General features: G+C 59.1%; 1 protein-coding gene across 1 annotated transcript; it reads right to left on the reverse strand.

Annotated features, from left to right (window-relative positions):
* Positions 1-173: 173 nt before the first annotated feature.
* On the reverse strand, positions 174-12,250 carry CSDC2 (cold shock domain containing C2). The gene is made up of 4 exons (XM_080812169.1): positions 12,047-12,250; positions 4,031-4,329; positions 2,748-2,870; positions 174-2,165 (listed from the first exon to the last, which is right to left on the reverse strand). Exons 1-4 carry the CDS (start codon positions 12,194-12,196, stop codon positions 2,003-2,005), a joined length of 735 nt encoding a protein of 244 aa, XP_080668295.1. The 5' UTR covers positions 12,197-12,250; the 3' UTR covers positions 174-2,002.
* Positions 12,251-15,749: the final 3,499 nt, after the last annotated feature.

The raw sequence follows: 15,749 nt of genomic DNA on the forward strand, positions 1-15,749 counted from the left end.
TGAGGGAGCTGAGGCAGAGCTGGCAGGGACTCCCTGACCCCCTGCTGGGTCACACAGGAAGTCTTCAACCCACTTGACCGTGGGCCACTGAAGCCCTAAAACAGGTGAAGTTTGGGGTACTCTCCCCAAGCGCCGCCCCCAGGACTCAGACAGACGGAGGCAGCTCTGGGCCAGGCGGAGTCACAGTTGAGGGTTTATTGCCAGTGTTAGGAAGGATGGGAGTTGGGGGGGGGTGGGTCCAGGCGGTTTGGACACTGCGGGACCATGGGTTTGGAGGGGCACAGCCGCCCCCTGCCTCCCAGGCAGCCCTGGCGCTAATGTTACCACATCTTCTGTCCTGGCTAGTGCTTAAAAACGGGGGATCTGCTCAAAGGAGGGAGTCTCAGGGGGCTCCCAGGAGTTAACCTGTACCTAAACCTGTACCTAAACCTTCCACCAAGGAAGCCAGGGAGTCCTTGTTCCTCTGGGGCAGGTCCTCGGGCCTTGTCCGAACAGCCCAGCTCAGACCAGGTTGTCAGGCTGGGCCATTTCATTTCTCAGCAGCTCTGATCTCCCCCCAGCCTGGTAGGGACCGAGGTGTGGTGCACGTACCCCAGCTCATCGCTACCCCGAGGGCCTCGGGGCACATGCAGTACTGGCGATCCTTCTAAACAGATACCCCTCATCTTGGGCATTTGAGCCTGTTTTACTCACAGACCCAGTCTCACAAGGATCACTGTCCCTGGCAGGCCCTCTCTCGACCCCCATTTCTTGTCCCATCAAATGGTGTGTTCTCTGGGAAGGAGTGTGGTGGTGATGGCGGGGGTAGTGGAGGCAAAGCCTCTCCTTTCTGGCCTCCCAGGCCACACCAACCCCCCCACCCGAGAGCAAATGCACGCAGACACATACACACACAGACGCACACACCTTAAGGGACCCAATGCACGAGATCAGGACCATACCCCCCCAGCCGCTGGCCTACTGGGGACCAGCAGTAAGGGCTGAAGCTTCAGGGAGAGGGTCCAGCAAGGGGCTGCGGGGCTAGTGGTCTTGGGCTGAGGGCCAGCCTGTGGGTGCCCCTGCCTGGCCCTGTCTGAGGGGACACGTGTCTGCCTGGTGGGGTCCTCAGCAGCCACATCTGGGCATGGGCAGAGCATCAGTGGAGTTTGTGGGTCAGGGCGAAGGGGATGGTTCCGTCCAAGCCAGGGGAGACGTGCCCCCACCCCTCCACAGATCTGTGTCTCCGAGTGGTGGCGGTGTGGCTCAGTGCAGCCCAGGGGAGGGGACACAGCCTTGAGCTCAAAGAGCCACTGCCAGGCTGAGGAGGCAGAGGGAGCATGGCCGGCAAAACTGAGACCCCAAAACCACCACCTGCCCTCAGCTCCTGCTTGCCTGCCTCTCCGGGATGCCGAGAGGAGAGGGCAGGTGGAAGGAAGGGAGGCTGGGCCTGTGGCAGTGAGGAGGGGTCTGATTCCAAGGGTTGCCCTCTTCCCCTGCCAGAGGCTGGGAGGCGCCCCCAGAGCTCTCACTGGCTTGGCTTCTGAGGGAAGGGCTGCAGGCCACCGTGGGAGGCCCCAGCCCAGGGTGGGAGGTGTAAGGAGCACAAGCAGAGCCTGGTCCCTGGGCCGGAACTGGAGCAGAGGCAAGGGCGACACGCTTGTATGGACGGGGCCCACCGGTGCCCCCCGCCTCCCGGGCCCAGGCCTGACGCAGGCCCTCGGGCTCAGTGGACAGGAGGGCGAGAGGGTCCTGTGCGGATGTGGCAGGGAGGGGAAGGAGAGAGCGGACAAACAGAGGCGGGGCTGGGGGCCTCCCCTTTGGTCCAGCTCACGCAACAGTCACGGGTCACCGGGGGCGGATGGAGGCACGTGCTCACGGCCACAAGCACAGACAGACAGACGTGTATGCTGAGGCTGCCCAGGGGACCGGGCCAGCCAGTGCAGCGGGGCCTGGAGCCCCCAGCTGCCCATCTACCCTGTGTGGCTCCCCACCCGCCCGGCGGCTGACACGTGAGCCCCCCAGCCTAGGAGCCCACGACCTGGCCGGACCACGTCTCGTGGGGAGTATGTGGGGCCAACTGGGTGAGCACCACCTCCACGGCCTGGAACTTCTGGTTCTTGGGTGGGATGGGGCACATCTTGTAGGTCACCTCGTCGCCTTCCACGGGCACGTACTCCCCCTCGATGCTGGCGGGCGGGAGAGCGGCGTCAGCCCAGCAGCGGGCCCCACTCCCAGACACCCGCTGCGGGCTGGCCTGAGGGCTGCCTCCCCTCCCTTCTCAGAGCTTTAGCTCTCTAACTTGTAAAATGGGACTCCGAAATGGTCCCTCCCTGTCTGTGCTGTTTGGGGATTGAGACACGAAAGGCAAGGGTGGTCTGGAGGCCTAGAGATGCTCAGTGCCCTCCCCAGGTCTTGCCTGGCACCAGGGCTGGGGGCCAGGCCGAGGTCATGTCTCCCGTGCCCATCTACCTTCCAGACCGAAAAAGCCAGGGGCTGGCCCCACCCTCTCAGTTCCCGTGATGCTGGATCCCAGGGCTCAGCCAGTAGTTCCCGGGGCTTCTGGGGCCAGGATGTCCCCTCCCCACCTGGTCCCAGCCTTCCCCTGCTCCCCCTCCCACGCACCAGCAGCCCCTGCGACAGGAGGAGAAAGATGCCAGGGACACAGACTTCAGCCAGCCAGGGTACAGGCCTGGAGAGGCGTTTCTAGAGGCCTTGCCAGGACCCTGCAGTAGGGGCCCAGCCAGGAATGTAGTGGGGGAGGGACTCACTCAGATACATGCACAAAGATGTCCTCGGATCCATTCTCGGGGGTGATGAAGCCGTGGCCCTGTGAGCGTGAGAACTGCTTACAGACGCCTTTGAACACGGGGCCAGCCGAGGCCCGGGCTGTCCTGAGGTAAGAGTAGGGGGATTAGAGCTGTGGTCTGGGGACTCCCCTCCCTGGACTCCCACAGCCCTCCTTGGCCATGTCTGCCTGCAGAGCCTGTCCCAGGGCTGTGGAAAATCCTCCCCAGTCCAGAAACCGCACACGGTAATGCTCTGTTATGGTCCCATTGGACAATAAGGAGACTGAGGCCCAGAGAGGGGAACTGGCTCTCCCAGGGTACACAGCAAGCAAATTTCCTGACTCCCAGCCAGTGCCCCTCTCTGTGCAGAGCACCCTTTCCTCCTGAGACGATTCAGGTTTACATGGGCTCCTGCTGTAAGACTTCTGAGTGAAGAATACCCAGCCTGAACTTGAATACCTCTCAAAATGGGGAGCTCACTACCTTTCAGGTCACAGTATCCTATTCACTTATTTGTCCCTTACCCACTCATTCATCATTTATCAAGCATCTGCTCTGTGCCCAGCCTTGGGTTGGACACGGGACAACTAGTCCCATCCAAAACCTCTCCTTTAGGGACACCTGGCTGGCTCAGTCGGTAGAGCACGTGACTCTTGCTCTCAGGGTTGTATGTTCAAGCCCTATGCTGGGGGTAGGGCTAACTTAAAGCAAAAATAAAAAATCTCTCCTTTGGCCAAGGCAAGTCAGTCTCTCTGTGATCTCTCCAAATCGCCTCCCCCATGTGACCCCAGCCAGCGACCTACCCCAGAGGCCCAAGGCTGGTCTCTGTCTAGCCCGCCCACCCCTCACCAGAGGTCAGTCCTTGCTTCCATTTTGGTCCAGGCTGACCCATGTACCTCGAACACCTAACTTCCTTCTTCACATAACACGTATTCCAAACCCGCTAGGACCTCATCCCCCCTGATGCCTGACATTGTGTCGTCTCTCCCAACCCTGCTGGATGGAGGTGAACTGTAGACAAATTCCTTCTGGATTATAGACAGTTTATAGGCGGAGACTGTCTTATTCATCACCGGATGCCCTAGTCAGATGCTCAGTAGATCTTAGTGGAGTGAAGAATGAATGAATGAACATAGTAGTTTCTGGAGGGTCCGTACCCAGCTCCCCTGTCCTTGAGTGAGGACAACAGGGGTTGGACAAGGATAGGGCTGGAGCCTTGTCCTGGGGAAAGATCCCCGGAGCCTGGGCGAGGGGCAGGTACTCACGCTGAATACGTCCTGGTCCGTTTGGTGGGCAGAGGACTGGGCAGGTCCCGGGATGAGACGCCGCCCCGCTCCCAGACCCTGCTGCCCTCCCGGTGGAAGGGGAAGGTGGGCCAGACAGGAGACTTGGGGGAGTGGAGTGGGGGCACTACCGGGGGCGACGTGGGCTCTGAAGTCATGGCAGGTCCCGCGAGAGAGCCCGGTGGGCTCCCGGGCACAGGGGCCGGTGAAGAGCTTGGGCGTCCTTGCGGGCAGGGCCCGGCCTGGCCCTGCTCGGCAGCCGCACCAGCCACGGGCTCCGTCTGGAAGGGGGAGAAAGAGGCAGAGTTGAGTGTGGGCCGGGCTGAGCGGCTTCTGGACACCAGGCCCGAGCCTGGAGGGCCGGGCCTGTTCGCCGACCCTCACAGAGTGACCTCAGGCCACTCACGGCCCCACACTGACTCAGAATCCTTCCCAGAAAGACAAAATGGTCCTATAACCTTGCTCTGGGCTGAATTATTTCCCCCTAAAACTCATATCTGGAAGTCCTAACCCCAGTGTGGTGGTATTTGGAGATGGGGCCTCTGGGAAGCCATTAGGAGCAGGTGAGGTGGGAGGGGGGTGCGGGGTGGGGGTGATGGGATTAGTGCCCTTGGGAGAAGAGACCCAGACAGCTTGCTTCCTCTCCACCATGCGGGGACACAGCGAGACGGGAGTTGTCTATAGGAAGGGGGCTCTCACTAGAACCAGACCATGCTGGCTCCCCAATCTTGGGCCACCAGCCTCCAGAACTGTGAGTGTTAAACTGTCATTTAAGTCCCCCGTCCACGGTATTGGGTCACAAGGGATGGTCCAAGCTAAAACTAACCTCAAAGTCCTTCCAGCTTGAGGCTCAGTTCTCTAACTCCAGGGGCCTGGGAGGTGGGATGGGGAAAGCGGCCAGCGACGGTCTGGAACACAGTCTGGCCCAAGTGTGAGCAGCTTCACATCCACACACCTGGGATCGAATCTCAGCTTCGTCACTGTCACTTGGTGACTTCCACAGTTCCAGGTGGCAGTGCAGGCTCTGTAGCCAGGTGACCTGGGTTTGAATCCTGCCTCCTGCCCCTAACTGGCTATGCAGCTTGCCCTGGTCAACACTTTTAATCTTGGACTCAGTTTTCTGCTCTGTAAAATGGGGCTGGTGCTGGTCTTCACTTCACGGCGAGGTTGCTGTCGGGACTCAGTGACTCTCTCCATACCAGGGCATGGTAAGCCCTTGGGAACGCTGGTGAGTTTGCCTTTGCCCTATTTTCCTCTGCTCCGAAGTGAGACTGAGAATACTTACTGCGCAAGGTTGCTGAGGGGTCACTGACGGAGTGTGTGATAACGTCGGCATCTCAGAGATACCCAATGAATGGCTATGGTCAATGCTCATCAATAGAAATTCCCTCGTCACCCGCTAAGTGCCCGGATGACCTTGAAAAAATTCACCCTATGTTTAGAGAACACAGTTCTCTCCCCACGGGGGTTGGGAAGTCTCAGACCCTAAGAGACGCTGCCGTGGAACCCTGGGGAGGACAGCGCAGTGTACCGAGCCAGGCTGTGGATGGAGCCCGGGGCCACAGTGGGGCCAGGCAGGACACCTGGACCAGGAGCCCTCCAGCTCTGCCATGTACCAGCCGCCAACCTTGGAGAGTACTTCCACTGGCCTCAGTCTCCTCATCTGTATAATGCAGCTGATAAACCCTGCCTCATTCCCTCACAAGCTCTGGTGAGCCCTGGCTAAGCCTAGGCCTTCCCAGAGGCCCCATCATAATCTACAGTTGTGCAGGAATGAGCATGACGGGATTCTCTGCCTCCTCAGCCCTGTTCTTCACTACCTCCCCCCTCCCCCAAAGACCCTAGTGTCGGAGGTAAATCCCTGAGCCGCAACCCTATTTCTGGCCTCCATCTTGTGCCCCACCCCCGCTCCGGCCTAGAATTTCCAGGGCAGAATCGCTCTGACACGCAGTGTGGCAAGGGATGGGAGAGCGGAGGAGTCACAAGATCCAACAGTGGGGCAGGTCTCCTGGCCTCCACTCAAGGTCACACAGCAAGTGGGACCCATCTGGGTCAGGATCATGAGCTGGTTCTGCCGGCCCTCCAGGTGGAGAGGCCGCCTTCCTCCTCCCCAGCCCCCCCGCCCCCCAACACGCCTCTCCACCCAGGAGAGCTGGTCCCTCACAGCTCAAGCTGACGTGGGGTTTTTCTTTCCGAGCCTGTTCCAGGAGGCCGGGCCAGGTTGGGCATTTTTATTCCCATTTTTAGAGAGAAGAAAACGCAATCACACAAGAACTTGGGCCTGAGCGTTCACAGCAGCATTGTCCACAACAGGCCCAAAGTGGAAACGAGCCAGAAGTCCATCAACAGACGAGCGGATAAACAAACCGTGGTCTAGCCACAGAGCGGAATATAATTCAGCCGTAAAGAGGAACAGGAGTCCTGACACCTGCTGCAACGCAGACGAGCCTGGAGACCCTTACACCGAGTGGAAGAAGCCAGCCAGCCACAAGAAAGCACATTGCGTGATTCTATTCATGTGACGTGTCCAGAATGGACAAGTCCACAGAGACAGAAAGGACATCAGTGGTTGCCAGGAATTGGGGGGGATAGGATCATGGGGAGTAAATTCTAATGGGTGCAGTTTCTTTCCGGAGTGATGAAAATGTCCTGAGGTTGATCATGACCTTGTTGCACAATTCTGTGACTATAGTGAAAACCACTGACTCGTCCACCTTGAACGGTTGAATCATACGGTATGTGGGTTATATCGCCATAAAACTGTTATCAAAAAGGAAACCGGGCAGCAAAACTACCCAAGATGTCAGAGCCAGGAGGGCAAGAGACTTCGGGGCTCCACAGTGCCCACTCGGGTGTCCCCTCCGCACCTGGGCAGGGGTGGCAGGTGGACAGACGCTCCCCTTCCTTCTGTCCAGAAAGCAGGGCAGTCCCAGCCTGCCCACTGCACAGTTTTCCCAGAGCTGGTATTGTGCTTGGTGGTGACAGCCGGTGCTGGGAGGTCGTGGGGAGGAGGGGCAGAGGCAGCCCACAGCCGTTACCAGGGAGACACAGCTGAGCCAGGCCCTGCTCTGGCCAGGCCAGCCGGGCCTCCCGACCCGAAGCCTCTTGTAAGGAAGGGGGAGAGATGCATTGATTAATTACCCAGGGTTAGGGGTGAGGGCAGGCCCCTCTTCCTTCCCCTCCCCAAAATGGAATAAGAGCAGGGATAGGCCTTCCTGCCCTGCCCTCTGGCCCCACAGGACTGGCTGCTCCCGGCCCTTCAACCCCACCCCAAACACCGGCTCTGTGCAAGCAGCCCACGGTTGGTCCTTAGGAGTTAGGGCTGGAGAATGCAGAAAAGGACGCCTCCGGGGGTGGGCAGAGGGTGCTGCTCTGGGATCTCCCCCATCTCCCTCCTCTTCTGGAAAACGGGGAGTGCCAGAACCCGTCCTCCAGAGCTCCTGTAAGGATGAAATGGGAGGCCCTGCGGGGAGAACAGCAGGCGCAGGCGAGAGGTCGCCCCTCCCAGACAGGGCTGCTAAATTGGGCTTAGGGGGAAGAGGGAGTGGGAGGAACGAGAGCCCCAGCTGAGCTGAGCCAAGCCCATCCCCACTCTCCTCTTTCCTGTTCCCCAAGGTCTTGCCCACCCACCAGGTCCCTGCCCTGCCCCTCAGAGCTTCCCCCTTATTAATTCCTGCAGCCGCCCCTTCAGTGGCTGCCATTATGACTACATTTTGCCGAGGAGGAAACTAAGGCTCAGAGAGACTAAGTCATTCACTCAAGGCCACACAGCAATTAATGTCTGAGCCAGGACTCGAACCGAGGTGATCTGACTCTGGAGCCCTGAGTTCAGGCCCTGCGTTGCCACTGAGTTGCTGCGCGACCTTGGACAGGCTTCCCCTCTCCGGGCCCTGCCAGAAGAGAATAAGGGGACACAGAGCAAACTTCCAGTTCAGACTCTCTCCCCAGGGTGTTGCCGCAGAAAGGAACCAGTAAAGACAGGCTTTTATTGTCTGAATGCTGTATCTAGTGCAAGAGTCTTTAGAGAGGTCACTTTCCCTTCGGAAATCTCCCAGTGGCCCTGAAAGGTTGGAATTTCCATCGTTTCTATTTTACAGCTAAGGAAACCGAGGCCCAGGGAGGTGGAGTGACTCACCCAAGGTCACACAGCAGGTGAGTGAGAAGAGCCCAGATTCATCTGAAAGCAAATGGTGCTCTTCTTAAATTCTGCTCCTGGTTCAGCCAAAACACGGCTGGAGTTTTTACTGAAAGACCTTTCCCTGAGAACTGAAGGGGAAAATAAACTTCCAAAAGCAGAGAAACACATGAGTTTGAAGAAAGTTTGTTTCAATTCAGGGTAAAGCCCAGCCCCCAGGGGACTCGGTCCTAGCGTCTGGGAGCACGTGTGGCCCAGAACGAAGCCCTTCAGAACTGGCCGCTGGAGGCTCGAGGACAGGTCGGGACCATATCTGGCCTGGGCTGGGTGCCAGTGACCCTTCTTTTCTGAGCCTCAGTTTCCTTATCTGTCCGAGGGCTATTAGTAGCAGCTGTCCCGCGTGTGGGAGCGGCTGAGGGGCCGCTGTATCCACGGTCCACCTGGGAGGGCACGTCTCCCTGTCCATGTGTTCCGGCTCTGCCCCTCCCGGCCACGCTTGTCTTCATTTCCCTGCATGAAGGCCAAACCTGGCCATTCTGCGGACAGAGGGACTAGGGGAGGTAAAACCAGAACATCAGGGCTATGCAGAGGTAACCTGAGGCGAGGCCGTGATACAGTGTGACTCAGCCCTGTCAGCAGGTGACCATCGTCCTGGTGCTGGGGCTTCTCCAGTTCTCAGATACCCCAAAAAGACGGGGCGGGAAATGGCTGTCAGAGTCCTCTCTTGACCGTGCGAATCTCTCTTGTCTGGGGCAGAGTAGGGAAAGCCGACTGGATCAACCCCTCAGTGCTGGGTGACCTGGGGCCCGCCCTTGACCGTCTCTCAGCCTCACTTTTCTCCTCAGCTGCTTGAATCATCACTGGCCCAGATGCCTACCGAAGGTCAGTCCAACTGTCCTCTGAGGTTGTCAAAAACACACACGTAACTGCAAGGAAATTGCATGCCAGGCACTGGGACCACAGGCACGGGAGGAGAGAGCCCCAGCCTCCGGGGGGGGGGACCAGACTGACCAGGCGCAGCGTGGGAAGTCCGAACGTGACACGAGGCACGGCGACCACATATAGATCGTTAGCCACATGGCCGTGCTCTGCCAAGTCCTTGGCCCCATTTCCTCAGGTGGTCCCCACAACACCCCTACGTGACAATGACTGTTATTAGCCCCATTCTTCAGTAGAGTAAACTGAGGCCCAGAGAAGGAAAGAAGCTTCCTGGAGTCCCACAGCTGGTCAGGGGCGGTGCTTTCCGCACCTGAGGTTGTGGGAGGGGGGAGGAAAGCTCTCCAACATCGCCTGCCCTCCGCTGCTGAAGGAAGAACGGGGGTGTGGAAAAACTGGGGAGTCGGGCCTTGGGGTTCTATTTCTGGCTTTGTGCCGACTCAGACTATGACCTTGGGTGAGTCACTTGCCAACTCTGGCAAGCCTAAAAACAACTCCCCCGGTGAGTTATGTCCCAGCCCTGAGCCCCCACGTGCAGGAGCAGCCAGGGGCAGGAGAGGGTACAGTGGCGTAGAAAGGGAAAGGACACGGAGCACGGGATGGCGGTGGGAGGGCTTTCTGAATGTTGGGGTGGTCCTGGGAGCAGGAGGAAACAGCCTCAGGACCACCAGCCAGAAGCTGGCACTTCCCCAGCCCCTCCCCTCCCCCAGCCACCCAGACAGTCCTTAAAATACCTCAGTGCCAAAGCTGCTCCAGCAGCTGGAGGTGACCTAATTAAACCTGGTTCTTCCCCCTCCTACAGCGTGTGCGTGCGCGTGCGTACACGCGTGTGTGTGTGTGTGTGTGTGTGTGTGTGTGCGCGCGCGCGCATGGGGGTTAGGGGCTGCCCCAGCCTATATTTGAGCTTCATGGAGACCTTTTCACTCTCCTTGTCACATGCCCCTACTGCCTGGGGGAGGGGCCGCCCTGATGAAGGCCTTCGGGCTTCCTTGGCACCAGTGAGGGTAAAGATGCCAGAATGGGCCCCGCAAGAGCCGTGCTCACATCCCATCTCTGCCAGGCTGTGTGACCCTGAGCAAGTCACTTTCCCACTCTGAGCCCCCTAGAGAGGAAAGGATTGGTCAAGTCACACTTACAGTAGCTGAACTCAAATCAGTGTGACCTCAAAGCCCAGAGCTCTCCGGGGTGCCAGCCGCTACCCCAGTGACCATCATTCCACCGGCTTTGGAGCAGGGGAGAAGCCCCCCACTACTTTTTGTTCCCTACCTGGCTGCTCTGCGTGGACCCGGGCCCCAACTGCCCCAAGCCCCCTTCCCACCAGGCTCTGGGACTTGGCTGTGCTGGTGGCGACCCCGAGACGCGACCCTCTCACCCAAGCCCGGAGCGCCCTCTGCTGGTGCCAATCTTGGGGCCCTGCCTCCAGACCCGCCTGGGGGTGTCCCCTCCCCGCAGGCTGGCTGTGTAGGTCCCCCTATTCCTCCCTCCAGAGCCCCTCCATGGCCAGTGGGCATCCGTGAACACTGCCAGGCCTGGGAGGGGACTCTGTGACCCAAACTGTCCCTCGGTCTTTCCCAGGCCTCTCTGTGACCAGTTCCTGCTTAGATCTTTTTTTTTTTTTTTTGGAGTGGAGGGCAGACAGATCCAGAGGGGTGGGACAGATATGGGAAATAGATGTTGGAAAGGACTTCACGGAAATGGTGAGGGTAGGCGGGGGGAGTCTGGGTGAAGGAAACATCCAGAATTTGGAGGGGCCTCTGGGATGGAGTCAGTTTTGGGGAACTGGCTCCCCGTTCTCCAGGGGGCTGCAGACTGCCCCTCCCCATCGAGAGCCCAATTCTGGAGCACATCCAGGTGGGCACGGTGCCAGGCTCTCAGTGAGGTTGCCCACCCTCCTCCCGGGCGCACTTCCTCCTCCCCTCCCCCAGCCCCAGCGGATGCAGCAGTTCACACTCTGTATTTATTATTGTTCTCGCTCCGCGTCCCTCCCCTCTCCCTGGGAAGAGCCTGCAGGCTGGCAGCTTGGCAGGAACCTGCTGTCTCCCTTGCGGGTGCCAGCATCACCCCTTATCTCTGCCCGGACTCCTTGTGCCCGGGCAGGCCACTCAAGGACTTGGGGCTAGCCCAGGCTGCCCCGAGTCCCCGCATCCCACAGCTGGGGGCCAGCAGCCCCGGGCTCAGCACCCTCGCCTCTCCCCCACCCCGCCGCCCCAGGGTTGCACCCTGGCAAGGGTGGAGGTCAGAGCGAGACCAGCAAACAGGGGAGAGGAGTGGCCTCGGGAGAGGCGAGAGCTCTGGGTGGGGGCTGCTCCGAGGCGAAGATAATTACATGGAGCCGCCTCTCCAAGCCCATTAACACAATTATCCCCATCGCATTGGGGACGAAATAGAGTCAGGACGACACAGCTGCTCCAGGTCCAACTGTCTGCCTGCCCTAAATGGTCGGTCCCCGGGCCCCAGTCCCAAATTCCAGGGGGACAGACACATGCTCCCTGCTGCGGCACCCCTCTTGGCATCTGGTAGGAGCCCAGTTATTCCCCAGTCATTTCTCTTCCCCCGGTTCCCAGACGGGAGGCTGCGGCTTGGCAGGTGTCTGCTGTTCTCTGCCTCTTGGGCCAGACACAAGTCCTAGACACAGACCCACACACACAGACCCACACACACAGACACACATACGCTCTCACAGGGAGCCACACGGCCTCAGCTTCCCTTGGGGGCTTGGAGGAGGGAGGGAGGAGGGAGGAGGGAGGACCGGGTGGGCTCATCCACAAACCCTCCAACACCCTCCTCTGTAAACTGAACGGGGCTGGGCCAGCCCCAGAGGAGGGACCCACCTTCCCAGCCCCGTCGTGTCCTACCACCCCGCTTGGCCCCTGCCAAAGCCAGTTTCTCGAGCTGGTGTGCCCTCGCCGCCCCGTCCTGTCCCTTACCTCTCCGGGGCAGCCGAGGTCCAGCCACCGCCTCCCGCAGCCGCCTTCAGCACTCTGCCTCTCTCTGGCCCTCGGAGCTGGCCAGCAGGGGCCGGGTCTGAGGATGTGTTGTGTGTACGGCTGTGTGTGTGTGTGTGTGTGTGTGAGCATGCGGCACCTCGAGCCCCTCACTCACTCACTCACACACGCCCTCCTCCTGACGTCAGGAAGAGCAGGAGGGAGGGACTGGGATGGGAATTTGTACTCCCTGCTTAAAGGGACCCAGGGCCCTGCTGCCTCGGGGCCAGACACCGCCTCCTGAGTCAGGCATGGATGGGGTGAGGGAGTTAGCTGCGTCTCTCCCGGCCCTAAAGCTTCTTTTTTTGGAAAGTGGCTTTTATTGCCAGGCTGGGGTATAATTTGCCCTGCCAGGTGGGAGTAGCTGCTGAGGAATGCAGGGGGGGTGCGGGGCGGGGGGGTGGGGTGGGGGGAGAGAAGCTGGGGCAGCCCGCATTCCTGGCAATTAGAGAGCTGGTGGGTGGGCGTGTGTGCGTGCATGTGTGCGTGCGTGTGTGCGTGCGTGTAGGCGTGTGGGTGGGTGGGTGGGTGGGTGTGGGGGGTGTACATGCGACTGTGCTGGGGGCCACGGGGTCCGGGCGGGGGGAGGGGGAGTGGTAAGTCTGGGAGAACAGAGGAGGGGGAGGAGCCCTCTCTGAGGGAGCCCCAGACAAGGGTGGGGCGAGCCCCGTGTGGGGGACTCTCAGACCTTCCTCTGCCCTCTGGATCCTCAGTGTCCCCGGCCTCCATTAGCACTGACACTGTGCTCAGGTCTACCCCTTGCTTGGTGGATATCCTTGTCAGCAATTATAGGAGCTCCTCTCCTTCTCTGGCCCACCGTAGATGATGTTTCTGTTGAACTGAACTGAATTGAATTGAATTGAATTGAATTGAATTGAGAAGTCCCTTAGAGGGTGATAAGCTTGCTTCGCGCTCTCTCTCTCTCTCTCTCTCTCTCTCTCTCTGTCTCCAGGTCGGACAGCTGATCACTTGGGAAAAATCTTTTTTGACTCTGATTCTCCACAGCCTCTCTGCAAAGAAGGGAAGAAGGCCCTTTCTCCGCGGTGCTCGGTGCTCGGTGTTTGCAGAGCAGCCTGCGGTTAAGCCTCAGGCCCGGCTAGAGAGGCCTCCACCAAGGGGTTTCTGTTCCTTCCTCCCCACCCTTTCTCCTAGGCCTTGGCTTGGAAAGAAGGAAGGCTTTCCCGCACACATCCTTCATCCTCCTGGGGCAGGCTGGCATTTTCTACAGAAGTCTTATTGAAATCAAAAGGAGGAGGGAGTCCAAAAGGAAATGATGGAGAGAAATGCAAATAACAACAGCCGGTAAGACGCGCTGAGGGCTTCCCAGCGGGCTCTGCCTCACCCGAGGCCCACAAGCGGTCCGGCCATGTATGACCATCGCTCCTGCCCTGCTGGCGAGGACGTAAGGCTCAGGTAGGAGGAGGGAATTGCCCGTGTTCATTATCTGGCTGGGAGGATATTGAACCCAGGGCTGTCCAATGCCACCACATATCCCTGCTCTTCCAGAACCTCCCAGAACAATCAGGCTCGGACAGTCTAGGTTTCTGATCCTACACAAGAGGTGGGGATCCTTGTGGCCCATCCATACCCGAGGCCTGGAGTCCGGATTCTGTTCCACTCACTAGACTGAGGACCCTCCCCGGGGGAACCTCGCCCCGCTGAAACCCTTCTCCTCCCTCTTGGTCTTCCTCTCTTCCAAAGAGAATCGCGGTTTTCAAAGGGCCTGCACGAGCACCAGCTCACATGCTGCTTGTAACAGCTCCAGATGAGGAAATGGGCTGGGAGAGATGGGGGACCTCGCTGAGTCACCCAGCGCAGAAGCGACAGAGGGACAGAACAGGCTGTGGTCCCATCATGTTCTCACGCTCCAGGAGAAGGGCCAGGGCTGGGGTCGATGCCCGCGATCTCCCCGCCCACCACCCCCTGTCCCTTCTGGGGGGAATGGCCCCGTGCTTTCATCTGGGGAATGCCCTCTCTCTCTCGAGCCACAGGAACCCCAGCGGCCCATCAGAGCCAGAGTCGGGAATTGGGTTGGAACGTCAATGCCGAGGCCGGCTCTTCGCCCAGTTCCTGAGTTGGCGGAGATCGGACCTTGGCTGTTGGTGGATTACAAGCCAATGATGGGCCAAGAATGGGGAGTAGCCAGGGGGGACTTTTTCTGAGGTGATGATGCTTGAGCTGAGCCCCAAGTGACAAGGAGCCAAACTTGCCAGAATCCAGAGAGGAGACACTGCGGGAAAAGGGAACGGTTGGTCGGAAGGTCCCGGGTGAGCGTGAGCTTTGCAGTGCCTGAGGAATGGGAAGGAGGTGGTGAGGGAGGTGAGGGGGAGGATGAGACTGGAGGCCAGGAGGCAGGGCCTGGAAGGCCACCTATGAGAGCCCGAGGCCTGGTCTGCTGTGGACAAGGACAACGCGGGGGCCACGGGCCCAACCCTCACTTTGTGGCCGGCCTTTCTTGGAGGCCCCGCCCGCTGCCGGCAGACACGAGTGGGGACTTCCAGGCACCCTGAGAGCTGTGAATGAAGGAGGCTGGGCCGAGGTTTGAAGTAGTGTTATGATTATTCTCGACAATGAGGAGAGGGCACAGCTGTTCATTCAGGAAATGAGCAGCCCGTGGCACCACCCACCCACCCACCAGCCGCTGAGTAACAAAGAAATTGTCTGCTTGAAACCAGGGGTTCTGCCGCCGAGGCTATTTTTGTGAAACGCTGAGGATTCAAAAGCTCATCTCCTCGAAAGCCTTCCTCGCCTCAGAGAATCTGAAGGGTGGGTAAGGGGCAGAGTAGCCCGAGTCCTACTGATTCCCTCTGACTCTCGAATTCCCGCCCTGTGACCCGCTGCCAGCCCGCCCACGGGGGCCAGGCCTGGGCCGCCCTGGCCTTGAATCCACAGAATGCCTTAAGATACATACATCCAACGGTGCCATCCGTTGGACGGACGTGGAAACTCAGGCACAGAGAGGTAGAGAAACTTGCCGGGGATCACACAGCTGGTGACAGAGCTGGGATTAAATCTCAGGAGTTCTGGCTTCATTACCTTCTCATTCTTTCTGCTCCACCACACTGCCTTCGAGTTGTCTTTTCGGTTCCCTGGAGGCCCATCTCCTTGGCCATGGGACTCTTCTCCAGCGGGTTCTAGTGATTTTGCCCCGTAGATAACAGTGGCTTTTCCATCCTCTCGTCCTGTCCCCTGGCCGTCTTGTCCAGTCCGACCACTGCCCTTCTACCAGAGAAGGTCTATTTCTGCACCTTTGACCACGTCCTTCGTTCATTCATTCAAACATCTGACAAATATTTATTGACTCCTCAGGCGGTCTAGGCTGGAACACAGCAGTGAACCAGAGAGATACACACCCTGAGTTTATAAAGCTCATGTCTTATCGAGGAAGAGACATAGTACCAAGTATGCAAATGAATAAACGTATAACCATGAACTATGAAGAGAGCACAGAAGCGGGGTGGGAAGAAGGAGACAGGCAGGACTGAATCTACCCGCTGCGGGCTGAGAGAGGCCACTTGGAGAAGGAGAAGGGGCCCTTGCAAGCTGATCCCCAAGAGAAGGAGCCAGCCTTGTAAAAAGCAGGGGAAGGGTGTTTCCCAAAGAGGGAACAGCATGGCTGAACTCCCAGAGGCAGGAAAGGCTGCTG

The sequence above is a fragment of the Martes martes genome, assembly GCF_963455335.1.
Source record: "Martes martes genome assembly, chromosome: 8".
In the NCBI taxonomy this organism is placed as follows: Eukaryota; Metazoa; Chordata; class Mammalia; order Carnivora; family Mustelidae; genus Martes; species Martes martes.

Bases quoted from the DNA above. Each gene is read 5' to 3' on its own strand.
- CSDC2 (XM_080812169.1), bottom strand. From the start codon at position 12,196: ATGCTCACACACACACACACACACACACAGCCGTACACACAACACATC. The intron at 4,330-12,046 runs GTAAGGGACAGG...TCCCCCTTCCAG, and splicing joins ACCTCGGCTGCCCCGGAGAG to ACGGAGCCCGTGGCTGGTGC. The intron at 2,166-2,747 runs GTGAGTCCCTCC...CCCGCCCGCCAG, and splicing joins ATCTTTGTGCATGTATCTGA to CATCGAGGGGGAGTACGTGC.